This window comes from Nannospalax galili, unplaced genomic scaffold (assembly GCF_000622305.1).
Source record: "Nannospalax galili isolate Female #2095 unplaced genomic scaffold, S.galili_v1.0 scaffold487, whole genome shotgun sequence".
Lineage (NCBI taxonomy): Eukaryota > Metazoa > Chordata > Mammalia > Rodentia > Spalacidae > Nannospalax > Nannospalax galili.
Genome location: NW_008357047.1, coordinates 2,309,111 through 2,333,685, shown reverse-complemented (window position 1 = coordinate 2,333,685; position 24,575 = coordinate 2,309,111). Strand labels below are relative to the sequence as shown.

At 39.4% G+C, this 24,575-nt stretch overlaps 1 protein-coding gene across 1 annotated transcript in view; it reads left to right on the top strand.

Moving 5' to 3' along the window:
* Nebl (nebulette) overlaps window positions 1-24,575 on the top strand; it is a 208,299-nt gene that overhangs the window by 79,068 nt on the left and 104,656 nt on the right. The window contains exons 6-11 of the mRNA XM_029557134.1: window positions 898-1,040; window positions 3,349-3,432; window positions 3,519-3,590; window positions 11,331-11,435; window positions 13,873-13,983; window positions 21,039-21,149. Of these exons, the coding sequence (XP_029412994.1) occupies window positions 3,358-3,432; window positions 3,519-3,590; window positions 11,331-11,435; window positions 13,873-13,983; window positions 21,039-21,149 (474 nt within the window). The 5' untranslated portion in view covers window positions 898-1,040; window positions 3,349-3,357. The remainder of the gene's footprint in view (window positions 1-897; window positions 1,041-3,348; window positions 3,433-3,518; window positions 3,591-11,330; window positions 11,436-13,872; window positions 13,984-21,038; window positions 21,150-24,575) is intronic.

Below are 24,575 nucleotides of genomic sequence, written 5' to 3'. Positions count from 1 at the left end.
CTTTTGCTTTTGTTTTATATGTTGAGGTCCCACAGCTGTCCTCAACAGCTATATAAACATTTGTGAGAATGAGCTCTGTGAAAACTAAGCTATGTGCTCAGTTCTCTTCTTACTTTTTATTTTGAGACAGGGTCTCTCTAAGTTTCCTAAGCTGGCCTGGTACTTTGTAGCTCCGGCTGGCTTTGAACTTGTGATTTTCATAGTCTCCTAAATAGCTGGGACTACAGGCTTTTGCTGCTAGGGTTGGCTCACAGTGCCTTCTTCTTTTTATTATTATTTTAAAAAATATTTTATTATTTTTGTTTTAGGGCCTGGAGAGATGGCTCAGCAGTTAAGAGCCATGACTGCTCTTGCAGAGGACCCAGATTTGATTCCCAGCACCCACTTAACTCCAGTTCCAAGGGAATCTGAAGCCCTCTTCTGACCTCCATGGCATTGCACGGCATGGGTGTACCCACATACATGCAGACAATACGCTCATACACATAAAAGAAAAATATTAAATAAAATATTAAAAACAAAAACAAAAAAGAAATTTATTATTTTTATTTTTTATGTGTATGAGTGTTAATGCCTGCATGCAGGTAAGTACACCCGTGTCCTGCAATGCTCGCGGAGGACAGAAGAGGCTGTCAGATACCTTGGAACTGGTGTTATGGACAGTTGTTAGCTGCCATGTGGGTACTGGGATTCGAACCTGGTCTTCTGCAAGAACAGTCAGTGTTCTTAACTGCTCAGCCATCTCTCCAGCTCCCACAGTGAGTTCTTAATGATCCCTGGAACTTTAAAATTCTGATTCCAAACTCTAACGAAAATTTGTGTTCGCATTGTACGTGGTATTGGGTTTTGCTTTTGAAACTTTTGCACATTAAATCTTGACAGATTATTGTTTTACAGCACGGTGAGGTGTCATCAAGAACTCATAGCATGATGGAAAATGGGAAGCCAGACACTGCTCAATGTTGTGCAGGTCACTCACCATGTAAACAGATGTCACCAAGAGCAGCACAAGCTGTGTCATCTCTAGGACAAGCCAAGAGGTGAGTTCTGGGCAGCTTTGGCAGGACTTTCTCTATCTACTTCTAGAAGTTTCAAGAAAAGTTTATAAAACTTATTTCTTCTTAAAAATTGTTTCTATCCTAGAGAAAGCTGTAGCAGGAGCTCTTCAATGGGATATTAGAATAACCTTTGTTTTGGTTTGAGCAGAGAACTTAAGGGAAACGATTATAGATCACACATCCTACTCTTTACGGGACAAGTACAATATATAAAGAATTCTCTGTGGGCTGGCGTGACATGGCCGTTATCTCAGTTTCCAAATTCCTGGGACAATTTCTTTTTGACATTTTACGGGTAACCAAATCTATGCTGCCATTAATTTGATCTGTATCAAACCTGAGAAAGCCCACAACTCTTCTAGAATGCAACATTTTGCCAGAATGGAGACTGTTTCTCATTTCTGGTTCACAGACTATAGCAGATACCATTAAGAAACAATGGTTAAGCTGTGTGTGGTGTTGCTTTTGTCCCAGCACTTGGGAGGCAGAGGCAGGTGGATCTCTATGAGTTCCAGCCTGGTCTAGTGAGGCCAGCCTGGTCTAGTGAGTTCCAGGCCAGCTAGGGCTACAGGGAAACCCTGTTTCAAAAAGGCAAAAGAAAAAAAAAAAAAAAGAAAGAAAGAAAAGAAACAATGGTTAAGCGGGGTGTGTTGGTGCTTTTGTCCCAGCACTTGGGAGGCAGAGGCAGGGGGATCTCTATGACTCCCAGCCTGGTCTAGTGAGTTCCAGGCCAGCTAGGGCTAAAGGGAAACCCTGGTTCACAAAGGCAAAAAAAAAAAAAAAAAAAAAGAAAGAAAGAAAAGAAACAATGGTTAAGCAAACCTTTCACTGCGCTTCTGATTGAGGGTCTTTGCAGATCTCTACCTGTGTCACTACGCAAAGCACTCGGCCTGGCAGGTAGAGAAATACTTCTTCAGGTTTCCCGAGCAGATTTGTTTAAGATCCTTGTTTTGTTGTTGTTGTTAATGTTTTTATACCAAGCATGGAGCATAATCTGAGAAATAACCTATGGTGGTTGTGAATAATGAGGTACTTGTTGGAATTTTCAGTTTAGGTAAGGAAAAGCATTTTTTTTCTTTAATAAATTAAAAAGATATGCTATCAAGAAAAAACTGCATTACACTTGGCCTTTTGGAATGGTGTGTTAGTTTGAATAAAGGTATATTTTGTAGAATTAGTTTTATTATTCACTATAATATCCACCATATTCACTTTTTCTAACACTGATATGCTGTAATTTTGTATAAAGCAAATTTCCCTAGATTTTAAACAGCCAAATTAATACACTGAGAGTTCCATAGTCTTAGAATTGCTTGAATTTATAATAAAGGATTTGTTGTGAGAAATTATTCCTAATTATATAACTAGTGTCACATCCTACACAACAAATATTATGATAGCTTAGTTTCCTGACCTTTTGAAGTGCATAGTACCCATTGAGAATCTAAAGACGACTAGTGAATTTGTCAAAATTCCGGCACTGAAAAAAATTCAAAGTGGATAATTCATTTTTTGAAATAGTTGTGTTTCTAGAATTCTTAAATAATATCAATACATATTAACTCCAAGTTCTCATGTTTAATGATGTTTATAATTCATACAATACAGTATTCCCTAATATGGGATTAACAGTCATAATTAACTCAGAATAGATTCTTTGAAGTGATTCAAAGGACTTTTTTGTAATAAATTACTAGCCTCTAATCAGCTAATACAAAGTGCATAGTTTTAGGGCTGTAAGAAGTACGTGACTGTCTCATAAAACATTTAATTTAGGTTAATGAAACGAATTTGTATGATCTAGATTCTGTATATGGAAGCAGCCGCGCTTGGCATTCCAGAGAAAGCTTTATTTAGACCATGTTGAGAAATCTTTGAGATAAAAGGTTTTGGGCTCGGGTATCTTGAGTGTTACAACAGAGTAGTTTTCCTAGAATCTTTAAGTCCTTTTAAAATCATTTTGTGAATGAATTGAATTAGTAAAAGATAAAGAAATTTTCTGTCTTGAATTTCTTAACTTGTTCAAAGAATGCTGATTTTAAAAGTTTGTAAAACTGAACTTTGCCCAGAAGATGTTAATTCACTTGTGAGGCAGGCCTTGGCAGCCCCCTGGGATCCCAGCTATTCACTCACACAGCACCAAAGATAAGGACAGTGACATGAGCCAGGCAGGGATAAAGTCTGGCAAGGTCTTGCTTCCAGGGCCCTAGCGACTCCGGAACTCAGGGGTGTTGTAGTCTATGCAAAGACACTAGACTAGTGAAGTTTAAAAGTCTTAATATTTTGACAGGGTAAAAACATGAGGGTCCCTGTATTAGAGGATGTGAAAGATGAAGAGAAGAAAACAGAGGAAGAGGAAAACGAAGAAGGCAATGTGAGTAAGAAAGAAACTGCCCAAAACAGGATGTAGCCTGACAGGTAGGAAGCCAAACTGCTCCTTTTCTCTTTTTGTCCACATAGGTATTCTTAAAACCTGTTATTGAAGACCTAAGCATGGAACTGGCCCGAAAGTGCACCGAACTCATCAGTGATGTAAGTGGCTTTAGTGAGCTTTCTCTTCTTTTTGCATTGTTTGCATGGAGTGGCTGTGTCATAGAGTCACAGGCCTAGGGACAAAACCCTCAAGTCATCTATTAAAACACAGTCATTTTCTAGGTCATGAAATTAGCTCCAGAAATTTTAAGTCATTTTCCAAGGTCACCTATGTAGAGAATTTCTCCTGGAGCGAATCTTCTCATTTTCAGTCTAGATTCTGTCTCTTAATGACTGGTGCCATCAGCCTGGCATGAAATCACAAGGCACTGCAACTGTCAAGTGCATTCATTCCGTTTGAGAATCCCCAAGAATTCAAAATTAGCTTAATGCTGTGATTTGTCTGGAAGGATCTTTAAATGAATCACTTTCAATATGGAAGACTGAATGATGTTTAATATTCAGAGGGACTTTGGAAGGAGTTGACGAATGCAGTCATTTTCCAAACCAAAGATATGCATATACCTTTAAATGCATCTCACATTTCTTTGAAATGCAGGATTTATAGATTAGTAAACTGCATGTTAAGAACCCTGATCCACGTGATGGTCAGTACAAAGGAATAATTTTGTTGTGACTTGTTTTCAGGAACCGGGGTCAGTTCATATTCCTTTTGAAGGCAATTCTAGAATTTTTTAGTATGAACATGACAGATGTGTAACAAATATATAAACCAGAATTCTAGAAACACAAGGAAAAGTATTTCTCACTAGGGATGTGAATTTTCCAGACCTTCATAAACTGATTTAAGAGAATTGCTGGTATAAAGAACATGGAGTTCTCTAAAATGCGTTTGCTTATGCCTTGGTTAGGGAGCTGAATGCAACACTGGTTGCTTCTGCTGTTGCTGATGAGCAAAGTTTGTTTCCTGGGCAGTTGGGTAGCATAGCAGCTAATCCTCCAAGGTCAACTTGCCTGAGTCAACTCAACAATAACCTTTGGAAGGTTATTAACATGGGTAGGCATAGCTCTTCAAGTGTAAGAATCATAATAGTATGATAAAATTTTGCTGCACATTGAAAATGCTGCATCTGTTCTCTGGGACATTGTGATGATGGGATAAATTGTAGTTGTTCTTAACTTTTATATCCTTCGAGTCTTGTTCGACATAAGATGGTGGAAGATGAAAGTATGTCTGCTTTCCATTGACTTGACATGGCATGTAATATAGTTAACATTTAAATTAGCAATTCTTTGTCTTATTGCTGAATAATAATAAGCTACTTCATGAATGTGGAAATTCTTTGTAAACTGTAATAACAAGATAGCAAGGACAGCAGTAACCACGGCACCAGTGGCAGGTAAAATTTATTGAGAACTGTATGCCAGGTACTATAGCTGGTGGGGTTGGGTCTTCTCTTTCCCCTATTTTAGAATGAAAGACATGGAGATTTCCACGCAAAGCTTTATTACTATTTATTTATTTATTTATTTGTTTGTTTATTTACATTTTGGTCTTTTTGAGACAGGGTCTCCCGGTAGCCCCAGCTGTCCTGGAACTCACTATGTAGACCAGGCTGGCCTTGAACTCACATGCCAACATTAAGGACAGTTATAACCTAACTCTGGAGCTAGCACCCCTTGCAGTTCTGATGTTTTTATTCAAGTATAATTATTGCTGAGCTGTAGCTTTAATTAGCGGGTGATTTACTGGAGTTGTTTTGGATAGGATTACTTATCAGTGACTTTAAAACCGGCTTGTAGTGAGGCCTTTTATCATTTTGTGAAAACAGAAGTCATGCAATTTCTCTCCCCTTAGGTGAAATAAAACATAGGGAGAGATTTTTTTCTGCTTATTATATATTTATGTTTTATGGAAGAATGTCTGCACTACTTAAATAGTTAGACCATGATTTTTATGACTTAATTTATGCCTGGGTACATGTTCACATTTTATTTCCTAGTGCAGTTTATTTCCTAATAGAATTTCCTAAAGAATACTTATTAAGATATTTGTTTTTAAATAATTTTCACAGTTATCAATAATGATTCTGAAAATTACATTAAGTTATAACAAAAAATAAAAAGAAGAGTTTACACAATCATTTTAAAGCCAAATGTTAAGTCTAGCGATATAGTTCAGTACTAAATTGTATCTATAGCGTGTGCCAGGCCCCGCACAAGAATAAAACAAACAAACAAAAAAAAACAATACCAAAAACAAAACTAAAAACTCAACAGATTCCTGGAAGGACTTGGTGCATTGCGCTAAATTAAACTTTCATCTTCTTAGGAGTTCCAGTTAGAAAGTAATAATTACTTTTTCTTCCTCCCCGACATCAATGGTTTTATGTGAAGCAAATGCCCTTAAATTTCAAATTCCTTTTTCATGAAAGTGCAACTTCTAAATTTGAAATGCTCATTTCTGTAATATTGCTGCATAACTAGAGGATTGTTTAAAATACATCAATCAGGGACCTAAAGCATAGATCAAACACACTGCATTGTCACACTGAATTAGACCTCTGTTCCAGGGGAGCCTGTATTGTACAGCATTTCTAATTTGTGCAGGTCTGTATTGGTGCCTCACAATTAATTTAGCCCACCACTCCCCCCAGTCACGTCAGATTTAAACAGAAGTCTTCAAATGCCTTAGTGGTGTTTTATAATTCGTCATGTCTTATTTTTACGTATATGTCAGAGCAGACATCTGTATAGGTTCACAGGTGTGCAAACTGAACATTGAGTGATGGTCCAAGACCACCACCTGCCCAGCAGTGTTAGTGGAGGGCCAGCCAGGGCCAGAGCTTGGCTAGTGGTCTCTTTCCACTATGTTTTCTACGTGGGCCTTTGGGGTTATGGGTTTCTTCTCAGAGAGCTGCTTTTCTGTACGTGCCTGCTTTGGTCCGATCACTCTTCTTTGGACTTCTATCCTTGTAGATCGCCCTAGGCATATCATCACCAGAACTGTGCACAACAATCCAGCAGTGGTTAGCCTGGGATTATGAGCAGAGAAAGGTGATGCTTTGCTTTTGCTCTCAGTGCTCTTTACAATGCTCTTTGGAACTTCTTGGACTTGGGGACATCGGAGCCATTTTCAATCCTGCTTTCTGACTTACAGCTGATGGCGTAGCCCAGTCATCTTTAATAGCAGTTTGAATGATTTTAAGCACACAGGGAACAGATCTAATAGCTACTTTCCTGCTTTCTTACCTGGCCTCTGAGAACTGAGGTTCATCGCTTTGAGCTTGCCATTTCACTCTGAGGAAGAGCTGGGGTCTTTGGCAGCCCTGGTGAGCTATTGTACCCATCCCCTGCCAGACAGTGTGTAGACATGTTAAGTAAACTGGCCTGGGGATTAGTCCTGGGAGACCTGCACTACTTGGAATTCTCCAAAGAGGGACATGTCAATTTTTGGGGTCAAGGGGCTTCACTTTGGGAATCAACAGAAGACAGTTTTCTTTCCTGTCCCTTTTCTTTTCCTCTTCGTTCTCTTTCTTCTTCTTGTCTTTTCACTTCTTGCTCACCTAGATTCTGCTCTGCACTTCAATTTCCGACGTCATAGGTTTCCCCTGCGTAACTCATATCCCGGTCCTGAAGGACACCTAGCCTCTTACTTTTTCTTTCAGTCATGTAACACTTTTTTTTAAAATTAAATTTTGGTTTATTTTTATTTTGTGTGTATGAGTGTTTTACTTGCATGTATGTAAGTGTACCCATGTGCATGCAATGCCTGTGGAGGCCAGAAGAGGGTCTTGGATTCCCTGGAACTGGAGTTATGGTCAGTTGTTAGCCACCCTGTGGGTGCTGAGAACCAAATCCCAATCCTTTGTGAGAGCAGTCAGTGCTCTTATCTGCTGAGCCATCTCTCCTGCCTTATGGAACACTTGTTTTTTTCATTTCCCTGACTAAACACTCTGATATTTCATCCTGTTTGTCAAAAACTTTATTAATTCCTGTGTAAATTAGATCTATTCTCTCTGGATCTGGGCGCCTTCTGGTAAATGATCATAAAAAATACCAGGCAAAAGGGGATCTTCTGCAGGCTTCAAGTCATGGAGGCAGAAAGAACCGTGTGTGGGGCCAGTTGGGCTGCATCTGCATGGGATTGGGCACTTTTTTTTCAGGCAAATGGATTTGTATGCTGTGAATAAATCCTCCCAGTGTTGAAAACATTAAATTCCACGGCTGCCATATGGAAAACCTGGAAGAGTGACCTTGGCTGTGACCTTCCAGTTCAAAAACAAGGGTGGAGCTGTAGTTTTTCCTCGGGGGGGGGGGGGCACTTCCAGAATTCAACTGGCATGTTTCCATTTGTGCAGAGACTTTCTAGATAAGCATGCATGTAAGAAGAAATAGTTGCAGACATTTCCACATTTCTCATCCACTTTGAGCATTTAGCTCATCTTGTGCTTCCTGAAAGAAGTGTGACCAGGAACAGGAAGCAACAGTGCACTAATTTCACTCTAATTGTAGTGGAGACTTGTGGGATTAGTGGGTAAAGCTGAAGGATAAAGTAACTGTTTGGGGCATCTTATCGCTCACAAAGCTCTCTACTTTGTCCTCACCTTTATTTTTAATTTGAAGATTTATTGTGCTCTTTTTTCTTCTGTTTTGTTTTGTTTTTCTGTTTGTTTTCGAGACAGGTTCTCCCTCTAGCCCCAGCGGGCCTGGAACTCATTATATAAAGCAGGCTGGCCTCGAACTCACAGAGCTGTGCCTACATCTGCCTCCTGAATTCTGGGACTAAATGTGCCTGGCTGGGCTGTGTGTTTTTTTTTAGTGCAGCTGGTTTGCAAGTGACAGCAAGACCCTAACGCAGTCTTTGATTTTCTCCACATATAGAACAGGGAGTTAGGTGGCTTCATCTCCACGCCACCATTTCCACTCTCCCTGGCTCCTTTCCTTCTGCCCTATCATCATCAGTGCCTGGCTTATTGCCTTGTGACATCACTGCTGCCACCTCTGACTGCTGCCACCTCTGACTGGGGAAAGGAAAAGATAAGAAAGCAGCATGCCTTATCAGAGGACTTCACAAAGCTTCCCCTTTTAGCCCACAAACACTAGACATTCTGTTGGGAAGATTTCCTGACTTACTTTGTGCTCAGAGCTACTGCTGAGCTGTTCCTTACCCCCTCTCGGACTAATCGGGGACTATGCTTGGTTTGACCAGTTATCCTTTGAGACAGGTCAAGTCCCATTCAAGTTCCATTGGTAGGAGGGACCGGGTATGATTGGGAGTCTCATAGATAGAGGCTGCCAGTTTGGAGTATAACCTGTAGACATGGTTGTGTTAGGAGATAACCATCTGTTAGGTGATTTATATCTTACCTAAACCTTGTATGTTTGCTTGATGTAGTTCATTTATCATTTCCTATAACCCTGACATAGGATGCCTCTGCTAATATGCAATAGACTTAATTTATATACGAACTTAAGAGCGTTTGCTTATTATCATGTGTGTTACGGATTTCACTTATAATCACACACAAACTCCTTGGAAATCGCACATACAAATGTATTACAAATTGTACACACAAATTCATTATGAATCACAGATGATGATTCATTGTGCATCACACACACAAATCCATAGAAATCACAATCAGAAACTCATTTGAAACCCAACACTAATCATGATGTTGTGTGATCTGTAATGAATTTTATAACATGATAGCAATTAGCAAATGACCTTAAGTTTTAAGACGCAACTCAAATGTAAAGATACATATGCACTCAACTTTTAAATTAAAATCAAAGAAAGTCACAGAGTCCTGCAATTAAGACTGAACTATTTGCCCATGGAACAAAGGAAGTAAATATTTCTCCCAGGGCGCCTGTCTTCGGCATTCAGCCCGTCAGGCATTTTCAGAAGTCCTGTAGCCATAGCACATACCATTGTGGTGAAGAATGTGATCCTGATGGGAAAGATGGTGGCAGAAGATAAAAATAATGAGGCAAACTTAAGCCTAATGATAGGCTATTTTTTTTCTCACACTTAATTATATAACAGGGATATTTCCCCCCCCCCATGATCAAAATAGCCTCCTATTTATCATACTGCCATTAACGATTTAATTACTAGTGACTGAGCGAGCGATTTGCAGGAACCTGAAATTATGGCTAATCTTTGAGAAGGAAAAAAGTAATTTAGTGCTCAGATAAGATAAATATGTTCTCCTGTTGATTTCATGAATAAAGTAAGTGTTTAATATGGTAGGCATGAGTATCTATGCATCACAGCAGTGAAATAGGGAATTTTGAAAATACTATGTTTGTATCTAGTTACACCTCAGGTTAGGTCAGGCCTCTCAAACCAGGTTTGCATATGATAAAGCCGCCTTGGAAGGTTAGTTCGTAACATCAATATTAATCATGCCTTCTTAAGAACTGGGTAGTGTATACAAGTATGAGTCACTTTAGGATTATAATTAGGAAGACCATATAATTTATCATGTGACCTGGGGCATTTTTTCTAGCTTAAGTATTTATAGTCTTGGATAGATAAGCATAATTTTATTGCAGGATGGTATAAATTTTAGCAAATTACTGCCATCTTCTTGAACTCATCTAAAGTCTGGCCTACCCAGTTTTCAGACCGAACAGCAGTTAGCATCACAGCAGGACACTGTTGGCTCATCTCCATATTTGCTGACTTCTCTTGGACTTGTGTACCCAAGTGGGATCTTACCTCAGGAGAATAATTCTGGCCTCTCCCCAAGTAGAAGTGAGTGACTCATTTTATCAGTGAATTTGAGAGAACTGAACATGTCAGCTAAGCCCCCAGAAGGCTTTCTCTGGTGGATCTGCCCACTCACAGCAAGGGGGCATTCTGGAATGATCTATACCACCTGGCAAGCACTCTGATTCTGGGGAGAGGAGGATGGCAGGCAGGCAAAGATTGCTGATAAACTGGGTGAATTTGATCTAGGAGAACTAATTAGCAGTGGGATGCCCATCCTTGTAATTCAAGCCTTTTTTTTCTAATCCAGCCTGTAGAGGTCAGAATGCTAAGAGTAATCTCCACTTGTTTAGTTTCTGCTAGTACATCTTAACGTTATTACATCTTTTTTGAGGAAGGCTTGTCTAACTTGAGGTAAGTAGCTGCTTCTGTGTGATCACAGGCGTAACTGAAGAAGCACCAGTGGACGTGAAAGGCAGCTTGTTTGACAAACAGGACCCAGAGTCTGTGGTTAATATTCCCAGGGTTGATACTTTCCAGTGTGTGTGTGTGTGTGTGTGTGTGTGTGTGTGTGTGTGTGTGTGTGTGCGCGCGTGCGCGCGCGCGCGTTGGTGTGTGAGTGCACATATTTCTGTGCCACTGCACGTGTGTGGAAATCAGAAGACAGACAACCTTGGGTGTAGGTCCTCACTTTCCACCTCGTTTTAGCCAGGGCTTTCCCCCACCCTCACTGGCCCATGAGCTTCTGGGATTCTCCAGTCTATGCCTCCATCTCCCTGTAGGAGTGTGCTGGGATTCAGACGCTTGTGCTATCCACCAGGCTTTTTATGTGGGTGGTGGGGATTCAAACTCGGGTTCTCTTGTTTGTGTAGCAAGCACTTTTACCCACTGAGCCATCTCCCTACGCTCTACCCGAGACTGATCCTTAATAACGACTTGACGCTTGCTCTTTGAAAGTGCAGCCCTCCCTCATGGCGCCTCATCACCTGTGGAACCCTGCCCTGGATTTTTGCCCACATTTCAACATCTACTTCAGAAAACAGACTTTATTAACTTAACTCTCTGTTCAGAAAAGGCCATTACAGTGGTTTTCTTATGTCAGTTATTCTCCTTTTTAGATCCATTATAAAGAAGAATATAAAAAGTCTAAGGACAAGTGCACATTTGTGACTGATACGCCCATGCTAAACCATGTAAAAAATATCGGTGCTTTTATTTCTGAGGTAAGATCTCAAAAGCTACAAAATTAACTATGATTTCTTTTTTGTATTTACGTAGATGAAAATATACATTATATTTGGAGAATACTGCTAGGCCTGTAGTGGTGCACACCTTTAATCCCAGCATTTGGAAGACAGAGACAGGCAGATGGATCTCTGTGAGCTGAGAGCAGCCTGTTCGACATAGTGAATTCCAGGTCAGCCAAGGCTACATAGTGTGACCCTGTCTCAAAACAGAGAAACAACAGCAAAAATAAGGTGGAGAATAATTTTGAAAGCACCACTGGATTTTCTAATTCCGTGCATGATGCTAATACCTGTAAATTGATTTTGCTATATATGATTGATGCATTTTATTGTATAATATATATATAGACTCTAGTCTTTACTTTTTTCTTTTTTGGCCTTTTTGAGACAGGGTCTCCCTGTAGCTCCAACTGACCTGGGACTCACTGTGTAGACCAGGCTGGCCTTGAACTCATAGATCTGCCTGCCTCTGCCTCCCGAGTGCTGGGATTAAAGGTGTTCGCCACCACACCCAGCTTTTCATTTCTTATTTATATAGAATTACTCTTGAAAATTCGTATTTTTATTCACTTAGTAGAAAGGTTTTCCAGCATAGTTGATTTTAGGAGTTCCAAATTATTCATTTCCTAATGGACATATTTTAGAGGGAAACAGTTGAATACGACTTTGGAAATAAGTTTTGCTAACTGAAACTATAAAGTGTGGTATCTTTGACATATACTTTTAAGCTAATTTAAACTGTTTTGGAGTGGAATAAAATTCATCTCAATGAAGGTGCTTATTTATAAAGCCAGGGTCAGAAAAACACTTATTTCCAGTTGAAAAGCCATGTAGCCTTTTTCTGAGAGCATTTATTTAGTACAGGAAATTCACACTGTATCACAGAGCACAATGCCAACAATAATTTCTATGTTGAGGTATTTGCATAGTCTGTGAATAAACTTGCACTGTAACTGACTGACCTCTAGTGTTCTCTAAGTTATATTGGAAAGGACTGTCTACCAAGTGAAACATTTTTTCTGAAAACCAGTCCATTTTCCTTTCTTATTACCAACATCCGTAGCTGTGGGGACAAAAGGCCTACACAGGATATGCACTCCATCAATCAATACCCACAGCACCTCTGCGTGGGGAGGGACGTCCAGGTCTCATCCACAGAACACAAAGGAACACAGTTTTGTTTGCTTGTGTTAGCTGTGTTATTTCTCCTGTGCAGAGAAATTCTTGATGTTCTCAATTTGTGATTGATTAATTTTCCTGAAGGAGTTAACTGCAGAATGAAAAATTGCAAGTAGGTGATCGATTGTGTTCCCTTGAACCTAATTTTCTCAAGAGGAAATGGTGACTAAGTGTTTGTCCTTTCAAGTAATGATGGAGCTCACTCACAGCCCCCCCCCACACATACGTACACACTCTCAAATACATAAGAACAAATACAAATACATAAAAGTACACACATACATATTTACATACAAATACACACAAATATATAAACATATCAGTGTGTACACAAATACACACTGACAAATACACAAATATGTACACACACCCAAATACATACACCAATATGTCCAAATATACACCCACATGCATACACACACCCACAGAGCAAATGAACTCCCACCTACCATAATGGCAGAAGAAAGCTCTAAAGGCTTGAATAAAGAAATAATAATTATTAATTGTACATATTTAAAGGATACAATGTGACAGTTTTATATGTGTATACAGTGTGTTATGATGAAATTAGAGTAACATTTTATCTCCTTAAGCTTTTCAAATAATTTTTTTTAGCAGATAAAAAAATTATGCATCTTTCTGGGATGCAGAGTGATGTGCCTTGTAAGTGATAGTACTGAGCAAATCAGGGTAATCTCCTTTTCTTTCTCCTTGTCTTTTGTGTTTGGAGCCTTTGGCCCCCACTTCTAGTTATTTATAAAATAAATAATAGCTTTTTGTGTGAGCTACGGACACCCTATAGTCCTGTAGAGCACTGGAAAATATTTATTGTACCTGATTGTCTGGGTGCCTGTTATCTAACCTCCCAGCCCTCCCAGCTTCTTGCTGCCCTACTGTTTGCCTTTGGGTTCTAGACAGTAAATTTTAATGGCTTGTGTTTTGTGGAACAGCTCAGAACATCTCTCACTATTCTGAGACCAAGCACACAAAACTATCAATACACAAATTTTAGAAATGTGCACAGTTCAAACAGGAACAGTCCATGTGTTCTAGTGTTTCTCGTTCAAACTCTCTCCATGATAAACTGGATGTATTTCTCTCTTTCAGAATATGCCGGTCAGATTTAGTATTATAAATTTAAACAATCTACAGCTTTGACAATCAATTATGTTTTAAAAGAAAGTTTTCTTTTTATATTCACCGTAGTTAAATTTATTTTCCTTTTTCTCCCTAGGCAAAATACAAAGGTACCGTCAAGGCTGACCTTTCCAACTCTCTTTACAAGCAGATGCCAGCCACCATCGACAGTGTCTTTGCAAGAGAAGTGTCCCAGCTCCAGAGTGAGGTGCGACTCTTATGTTGTTGTGGAGTTGCAGAGATCAAGGCTGTAACCTTGTGGAAGTTATTTGGCACTTTATAAGCATTATTTGTTTTTTCTTGGTAATCACATACTGAGTGTTAAGTTTGAATCAACTGGTTCATATGCTGCCAATAATCACTGGTGAAAAGGCAGAAAACCGAAAGGACCTACAAGTCTGTGTCAGATGCCTTTTCTGTTTTTCCAGATCCTATTCATTGCTGTTTAAGGAGCCAGTTCCAGTGCCATTCAGACAGTTTACACAGATGGAATTTTGATGGTAACCTTTGAATGAGCCTCTGATTTAATGGATGATCCCCAAGCCAGAATGTTTTAGCACATTTTAAGAAGACAAGCAAATAGGTGATGGTTTCTTGGGGCATGTTCAGGACCAGCTCCCTCTGTTAGACACATGCTCCCTGAGTTTCCTACTCTGTGGCTTAGGATTTCCATTTAGGAAATCTCCAACCTCCACTCAGAGACTCCACAAGGTGGTATAGCTATTTTAGTGATTCCAAGTTGTAGACAAACGCAAGAGCTGCCATCACTTAAACTTACTTTGAGACTATGAGTGTAGGGGTGATTTTTCCTTCAATTACATCAACACATGAAGCAAACTTAATGTACTTTGCCTCTTGACTATTTTACAGCAGATTTCCAAACTAGAATATTTCAGTGATTTCTGGCTTATTTGTTTTCTTCACAGCACAACCTGACTGTTTCTAGTGCTCTAGTTTCTGTTAGTTGTCCGTCTGAGCTCCACGAGAGGAGCCTCATCTGCCTTGTCCCCTGTCCTGCTCTTGTGCTTGAAGCACTCCTTGGCACTTAGGGACTGTCTGGTCAGTACTCGTAAAATGGAGTTCAGTTGAAGCTGTTGATTGCCTTCCTGAGGACAAGCTTCCATCTGCTTATGTTCACATGAGCAGTGTAGGTTTGTGACAACACACACGTGCTGTTCTACATATGTCACAACAACCCCAAGAGGAATCCCCATTGTAGAGCTGTAGAAAGAGGTCACACAGTCCATAAGTATCAGAGACAGACCACGAACAGGTTAGTCTGGCTCTAGAGCCTGAGTCCTTAACATCAACAACACTTTTATCTTTCCTGCCATCTCTACTTCTCATTTTCTTGTTAAACAAATGTATTTCTTTTTCAAAGAATTATTTTAAACAACTTTTGAAAAACAGTCTCACATCGTAGTGCAGGCTGGCTTACATCACTATTCAGCCCTGGTGGACTTGAACTCACAGTCTTCCTGCTTTGGTCTCCTAAGTGCTAGTGTTATAGCTTATACCACCATGCCTCGTTTAAACAGAGTTATTTCTTTCTCTAGACTATTTTAACTTTTAAGTAAAAATACCTTGGATTTCAAAATAATAAAAAATGGTTTACTTGTGAAAAATACCAATAGCATCACAGAACATCTTTAAGTAATTATTATAAATTTAAGCATCTGCTGTGTCCCCAGCTCGGCAGTGAGTTTATCTCAACTATTCAAGATGAATCTAAAATTATGTGAAGTCAAAGTTCTTCAGGGCTGACAAGAATGCCCGTCATTTGTCCTATCCGCACCTGGCGGTTAGCTATTGCTGATGTGCTTTTAATAAAGCATATCACTGCAACACAAAACTTGATGGAGGACAAGCGACAATTATGCAACAAAGAAAGAAAAGAAGAAAATACATTCTTATTTTTGTATTTGGGAAGATAACAGTTTTGGATACTCACATTCTAGATTTTTGAAGTAGAAAAGTTTTCTCATCTTCTTCACAGGTTTATAGTATACCAACATTTGCAATGTGGAACACAGCATGAGCAATATTCATATCAGGTATTTTGGAATCTGCCAACATTTTTGTCGGAATGATTTACTTCAAACATTATTATCACGTTATCCCGGGATAGGTACTGTAGGGAGAATCTGTATGCACTATCAGTTACAAATGCTTCCTATCGTGATTAGCCTCTGACTTATCCTCAGAGAAAAGCCTGGATTCTAATAAGGTGTCCATTTCAAAGGCTGGTGTCATAATAATGATTCTTTAGATTTATATGCATCAAATGTGTTTTGTTAAAATTGTGATTCTGAGTTGACCTGGAAGTAAAAGGCAAGAAAGTAGGATCATCTGCAGTGTCTGTGCTGAATAATTCAATGTGAACTGTGTTCATGTCATAGCAGAGTAGTGATAATCTAACTTAGAGAATTAGAGGAATTCAAAAACACGCTAGTGTTCTGGGTTGTGATGAACGTCTCCTAAACGTGCGTTTGTGCATGTGTGGACCTGTGCGTGTATGTGTGTGCATGCATGTGTGCACATGAACATTTGTGTGCATGCATGTGGAGGCCAGAGGAGAAGTTCTAGTGTCATTTCTCAGGCACTGTCCACTTTGTTTTTTGAGACAGGGTCTCTCACCATCTTGAAACACATCAAGTAGGGTCATCTGGCTGGCCAGTGAGCCCCAGGGATCTCCCCATCTCTACTGCCCCAGCACCGGAATTACAAGCATCTTACCATGCCTGGCTTTTAAAAAATATATTATTTATTTATTTCTATTTATGTCTATGAGTGTGTTGCCTGCGTGTATGTAAGTGCACCCATGTCATGCAATGCCCGTGGAGGTCAGAAGAGGTGCCAGATTTCCCTAGAGCTGGATTTATGGATGGTTGTTAGGTGCTACATAGGTTCTGGGAATCAAACCAGGATCCTCTGCAAGAGCAGCCTGTACTCTTAACCACTGAGCCATCCCTCCATCCCCCATGCCTAACTTTTAACATGGGTCCTGGGGATCAAGCTCAGGTCCTCATACTTATACAACAAATATCTTAGTAGCCCTCCAGCACCCACTTTCCTAAACTTTCACCAAACTATTAAAACAAACTATTACAATCAGTTTGCACACATTCTCAGATGCTTAAACTTGTTGTCAGATGGTGCTATGAAGAAAACAAAATAATGAGGCAGAAAGAAACAACATATATTAGTTTGGAATTCTGTTGTAAGAAGTTCAAGAGATGGAATGCCTTATGTGTTCATGCACTTGAAGAAAAAAATTACCCCTTCTCTCCTGGACTAAAAATGTTGCTTGCATTATGGCAGCTCTTCTGTTTGTCTGCAACTCGGAATGCCTAAAGTAGCTGCTTTCACCTGGCAAACTAGCACGAAAGCTAACAGCTGCTTTATATTTCCTTACATACAGTGGCTGATAGGAGGAGATAGCTTTTAATGAAGAGAGTTGTGATGGTCATTTTATTAGCTGTATTTACAAATGTATATGAAACCCCCAAATGGAATGGCGTATGCCTTGAAGTGATGGGCCCCTTACCTGCATGGCTGTCTCTAGGCAAGGGCCACATAATCCCACATATAGACGTGATAAAGGCAGTGTGGGCATTAGATCTAAGATTTATTTCCTTTTATTTTTTAAAAAATATTTTATTTATTATATTCATTTTATGTGTACAAGTGCATTGCATGCTTGTAGGTAGGTGTACCTATGTTGTGCAATGCCCTAGAGGTCAGAAGAGGGTGTCAGATCTTCTGGAACTGGAGTTACGGAGGGTTATCAGCCACCATGTGGGTGCTGTGAATTGAAACCAGGTCCTCTGCAAGAGCAGCCAGTGCTCTTAACTGCTGAGCCATCTCTCCAGCCCCTAGAACTGAGATTTGTGAGAGTCTATGTCTGCACGGTTCTCTGTCTGGAGTTCGTAGATGTCTGTCGTATGGGACTAAAGTACATTTTTTTGTATGGAGCTCATAAAATAGACCATAAGTTAAATCTCTCTCTCTCTCTCTCTCTCTCTCTCTCTCTCTCTCCTCACACACACACACACACACACACACACACACAGATATAAACATAATAATGCCAAATGTGTCAAACGGTGGAAAGAGCATTCCACTTCAGGTGTGCAGCTCCGTAGCAACCTGAGTTTTCTCAAAGTGTGAAGAAAATACTTGCAATCTAAGGAAATGTTACATAATAATGACAAATACTTGAAAAATTAAATTTATCAGAAAATGTGTAAGTTTGACATCATTTTCTATTAGCTATTTAAAGGAAGAAAATTAATATGATAAAGTTCAGCTGCCTCCAATTTGATGTAAGCTCCGTTCTAAAGCCATACTTAGCAGCAGCTATAAATGAACTGACTGAATGCTGCAAGCAGAAAATGATGTAGCATCTTTAAGAGTGTTTTAAAATTGTACTTGATGAGCCACTATTTCTATGATAACTCATAAAAAGATCAGCTGCATTGGTTATGTTTAAAAAGTCACAAATATGATATTTAATTTAAAATATACCAGCCAACCATCAAAAAAAGAGACTGACATATGCTAGCTCTTTTCATTTAAGGGGAAAGAACAATTCTCATAGAAATTTTTCTTGGATTTGTATAGCTGGCCACCCATTAAACTCTTCCTTCCTCCCCTCAGAGGTATAAAATAAAATGTAATGTAGCTGATAATGGACTTGTCAACCGGTGTGGAGGTTCTTAAAGGTTTCCTGTTTAATGTAATGGTTGAGAATGTAAAGATATGTATCAGACTTAACTATCTTGATGGAGTAAACTGATAGACATGCTGTAACAAGATGAGTTATACTTGAATGTATGAAGTGCTGCATTTGTCTTGGTAATCAACTAAATCTGCAGAATTGGATATGGAAAGCTGGATGGACAGGACTGAATCAGATGTCAGTGTATTGTCAGAAATCCCTACACAGCCATCTAAAGAAAATGTCATGACCTAAAAATAGCGTTGAACAGTTGGAAGAAGATAACCTGGATTTAATTAAATAATTCGCATAAGGATTAAGTCAGCCATTGTGGGTACCTTAAGAAAGAGATGGCTAAATTAGGAATTGGCTCTTGGGAGCATCTTGGGGTGTGTGTAGGAGTTCAACCCTCTAATCCATGTAGACAGTATGAAGGCTTGGAGACACTGGTCTTCCCACATTGGAAGTTTCTGTGTTGTAAGCTACGCTCTTCCTTTACGGTTATATAGATACAGCTCTGGGGACATAGGTTAGGGGTTGGATTAAAGACCTTTCAACAAAGCTTTCAGTGTTTAGAGAATGTGATGGCTCAAATTGTGTTGTCCTTTGATAGAAGTTCTAAGAAAACGCAAATGTAGAGCCAGACAGGGGAAATATAAACATTGAGAGTTTTAGTAGGTGGATTTTATAAAAATGTTAAGATTCAGTGACCATTTATTAAAAAATAACTTATGGGCTGGAGAGATGGCTCAGTGGTTAAGAGCACCGACTGCTCATGCAGAGGACCCGGGTTCGATTCCCAGCACCCACATGGCAGCTACAAACCATCCTTAACTCCAGTTCCAGGGGAATCCAAAGCCCTGTTCTGACCTCCATGGCATTGCACAACATAGGTGCACTCACATATATGCAGGCAATACACCCGTACAGAAAATAAAAATAATAAATAAAATATTTTTAAAAAATAACGTACTTATTCCAGTAATCCTTTAGGTTGATATATTATCATAGTTAGATGGGTAGCCAGTTCTGCTTATAAATGCCTATGAGGAGTCTCAACTGCATGAGGATACTGAATAAATTCATTTGTTCATCTATTTATGAAATGTTTATTACATTTCTGCTGTGTTTTGTTCACTGTGATAAGCACAGGATATTAAAAGATGTGGAAGATAGCTTTCAAGGAGCTCATATTGGTAACAAATTCTTCCTTAAGTTTAACTATATTCTTTGTGCTAGAAACTAAACTTTGTTTTGTTCTTGGTCAAGATCGTCCTGATTTTTCTTTTTAACCTGATTTTATTTTCTTGTACCAAATAATTTCAAGTCCACTTAATATTCTTGTTATGACTTGACTCAATGTATATTGAAATAGATTTTGCCTTTCTTTCTCCCAATTATTATTGTTCTCACTCATTCCAATACTCATTTGTTAGTTTATTGGTCAGATATTGATGCTAATTTTTTTTTAATCAGACACTATTTTGGGGTGTGAGTATTCAGGGAATTGGACAATCGTGTCCTCCAGTAAGGGAAGTCGGATAAGATAGGTCACTCTATAAAAGTTAAACAGCAGTTAAGAATTGTGTTGGGGCTGGAGAGATGGCTCAGAAGTTAAGAGCACTGACTGTTTTTGCAGAGGACCCAGATTTGATTCCCAGCACCCACATGGTAGCTAACAACTGTCTGTAACTCTAGTTCCAGGGGATCCAACACCTTCTTCTGTCCTCTGTGGGTTTTGCATGACCTGGGTGTGCTTACACACATGCAGGCAATACACTCATACATATAAGTTAAAAATAATAAATATTTTTAAAAAGAATTGTGAAGGAAATGACAACAATAATGGTAAAAGCTGAGAATACAGGAAAAATTTCTGATCTTCAGTTCCCATCTCTGTTGTCTCATTTGGCTACATGACCTTCTGAGGCACCTTTGTCATGCTCTCTCTCCAAGCTAGCGAAGAGCAAGCTGAACATGGTGGTAACAGACAGCATTGGGATGATATCTTCCATAATGGAGGACAAGGCTTGCATATCTGAGACTATTGCCTGCATTTAATGAAGATTGTAGTATCATATCTCATATCATACCTATGAATCAGTTGTGTCTGCCTAAGCCAGAGCCTTTCACCTAAATGTAAGTGCCTCAATTTTAAGCATCCTATAACATGAATTTAAACATTCCCCTCCTTTTTGCCAGTTGTTCTCAAAACTCAAACTCTGGACGTTCATAACCCTGCAAGCTCTCAGATACTGAAGATTTCCCCAAACTGCAGCAGTATATAAGATAGATTAATAAAACTGAGAATGATTGTATCTTTGGCTCAAGAATATTTTGAAATAAGCTGCATATGTACAGTAATGAACATAGGCTCAAGCACCAAGATGAGAGTATTATGGGTATTACCTTGTAACTCTTAGGAAATTTCACTGGCAGCCATGGTATTTAAATCCACAAAATCTGAGCAAAACACAAGAACTTAACAGGTAAGAGTCGAACACATCTCTAAGGGTGGGGTCTAATCCTTATGTGTTTTAAAGGTTGCCTACAAGCAGAAACATGATGCTGAGAGAGGATCCTCAGATTACGCCCACATGAAGGAGACACCCGAGGTCAGACACGCCATGGAGGTCAACAGACACCAGAGTAATGTACGAAAATTCATTCCTTGTGATTTTTGGGAAAAATAATGAATTTAGATTTATTTTGTTGATATTACAATATCATGACACACTATTCAAATATTTGAATTATTTGGATGATTGTCATTAGAACCTTTGTTGAATATCTTTAACCTGTGGTGCATCTTCAAGCACTGAAAATTGTGCTTTGAATGAGACAGACATGGGTTCTGTGACCGTTTCAGCTGTTAGCATTTCTTGAGCTTTCTTGACTTGATTTGGAAGTTCGTATTTCCAGTCTAAAATGGAGGGGGACCTGGAAGGAAGAACAACCACCATCAGTGCCCCCCGAGAAGAATTACAAACACTAGGTTGAGTACTCCCCACAGCCCTCACTTTTGGAATGCTTGTGCATTAAATATAAGCCCCATCAGATGTGAGCTATATGAGTAAAGATTTCTGGGGTTGGCAAGATGGCTCACAGTTAAAAGCCCTGACTGCTCTTGCAGAGGACCCGGGTTCGATTCCCAACACCCACATGGTGGCTAACAACCATCTGTAACTCCGGTTCCAGGGGATCTGACACCTTCTTCTGAACTCCCTGGGCATTGCATGACACAGGCAATACACTCATCCACTTAAAAAAAAGAGTAAAAGATTCCTAATGACTTAGAAGCAGAAACCAAAGGGGACGAGGCTAGCCAAAGACAACAAATTTCTTCTTTCTTTATAAGTTTATCTGGTCCCTCAAGGTTTCTATGCATAGTCTTAATTACCACACTATTCTGGTGGCCTGGAAAGATAATTTCTCCCTGAAACTATAGCAAAATTGTAGCAGAATTATGAATTTTCTGTGCTCCAAAAGAAATGTATGAACTATTAGTCTGGGATAGGTTAACATCAACTTAGATGCATTGTGTTCTAAGTGAGTCAAACAAAGTCCTTTCTTAGAAAAGTTCCTAAGCTTTTTGTCATTTCACACAGAGTCTGTCCCACTATATGCACCTCTTTGTAAGGTCTGTATAAAATCAGAGCCTTCCATTTAAAAATAATTTACTCAGCTGACTGTGTCTCAGGGTGCAGCAGTACAAAGTATCTGTGTACTAACTGTCTTTTTCATCTCTGTCACCAAATACTTGACACAAACAATTTATGGGAGGAAGGATTTCTTTTGGTTCATGGTTTCAGTGGGTTTTCAGTCTATCACACTGTGGAAGACGTGTTGGGGGAATGACTCTGTCCATGGTGGCAGAAATGTGAGACATGAATGTTCACATGGTCTCCGACAGGATGTAGGGAGAGGTAGACTGGAACCAAGGATGGATGGGACCTTCAAAAGCCACTCCTAACTGACCCACTTTTGCCAGCCAGGCCCCATCTCCTAAAAACCCTCAAACAGAGCTCCAAGCTGGTGACTGAGCAGCCAACATATGAGTTTGGGCTCCAATTGCAGCAATTTCTTTGCATGATGTCCACAGTTATTTGATATTAAATTGCAGCAAGTCAATGTTTAAGTGAAAATCATACTGGGGTTTGACATTCTGAGCCAGTGTAAGCCACACCCACTATCAGATGCACTCTTTGGAGATGGCTTAGTACTGGGGGCGCTGAAGAAGCCGTGTGTCTGCAATTGTTTACAGAGCTGTTATTTTAAGGAAAGGTTTTCTAAGAACTGTTTGCTTATAGAGAGATTATAGTAGTCAAAACTATCACTTATCCAGTGCAGGCATGTACTGGCACTGTGCCAAGACCGATCATTTCCAGTTCTCAAAAGAACCCTGTGCTGAGTTCCAATTTGTAGGTGAATGAAATCAGACCAACGAATCAAAGGCCCAGTTCTGTTCCACTTCCACCCCACTTCCTCACTCTTAAAGGTCACTGACAATTAGTCAGAATTTTAAATAAAAATTAAAAGTGGAAAGCACTGCAAATTATCATATAAATTCAGGTGTCCTGTAGGAAAAAAAAAATAATTCAGGTCTTAGGATTCCCATTTTTTGACACTGAAGAGATCTTGAATTCACTCACAAGGCTAAAGGTTAGAAGGTGGGCTTGTAAGGCTGGTGTTCCATGGGTCCCCAGAGTTCCTGTCTAACTCTATTTTTCACTGAAATGCAAATACAGAAGCTCCTTATCATAGGACGGGCTTATTATTTTAACTCTGCCTTTTCTTGTAAAAGGTCTGTGACTAAGGGATTGAGGGACTAGAGAACAAAGCCCTTCTCCTCTCCTCAGTATTGTGTACTTATGGGAGAAAGATGTGTTTACTTACGTTCCTCTGCCTACTGGGCTCAACCTTTACATGCAGAGTTTGTACATATAATAGGATTTAGAAAGTGTTTAAGACTATTTACTCAGATTTAAAGGGAGAATGATATTTGTATTCTACCTGTGAAGTAGTTGATATTCTTCCAAAGTCAAGGCTCGTAGAATAATACATTTGTTGTCCCTACAATATGAAATTTCAACACAGGCCTTTGGGGCTACAAGAAGAGCTAGGACATACACCCTGTGGTTCAGGGGCTGAGTTGACAGAATCTTTATGAAACACAGGACATTATCTCCCAGGAAACTTCAGCCTAAAGAACCCATGGCACAGAATTTACTAGTAGAATTTAGTAGAATTACCCTTCTTATAACATGGAATATCACTTTGCACTCTGGCCATAAATGACTCTATTTAAAATAAAAGCGAGGAGCCTGACATGGTTGTTCAGTGGGGAAAAGCACTTATTGCCAAGCCTGATGATCTGAGTTGGAGCCCTAGAACCCACATGGTGGAAGGAGAGAACTGACTTCTGCAAGTTGTGCTCTGAAATTCACACAAATACCATGGGCATGCCCTCGCCCACGGTAAATGTATTAATTAAAAAAAATCAAAGTGAGTCTGATTAACTCAGAAATAATGAAAGCCAACTTCTTTGTCTCTCTTTTTAATATATCCATGAAAATCAATTCAGCTTTCTAGGATCCTTTTGCCAAGAAACCCAGCAATCGTGCTTTGGAACATTTCACTTCTACCTCTCTGTGGTCAAACTTTTCATTAGGATGTGCATTAGTGAACTATAGGGGATGATTTCTTTCTGTGTGTGTGTGTGTGTGTGTGTGTGTGTGTGTGTGTGTCTGAATGGACGAAAGAGAAGATTTTGACTGTACAACTAGATTCTGTAACTGGGAGTCCCAAGGCGAACCATTGTTTGTGGGGTGTGGGGTGTAATCTCTTGCGTAATTCAAAAACTCAGTGAGTGTCCACAGAAGAGGAAGAGAAATATTTCTGATGCTTGCCTTCACTCCGCATACATTAGAAAAGGAAATGATGTTAAACCACGATGAAAATGTTTGCTTTGCCAAATGCTGTATAGATGACCTTGGACAAGTTACTTGATATCTTCAAATCTTAGTTGTCACATCTCTCAGATGGGGGCAATAGTCTTACTTCCGAGGGTTCTCTATTAA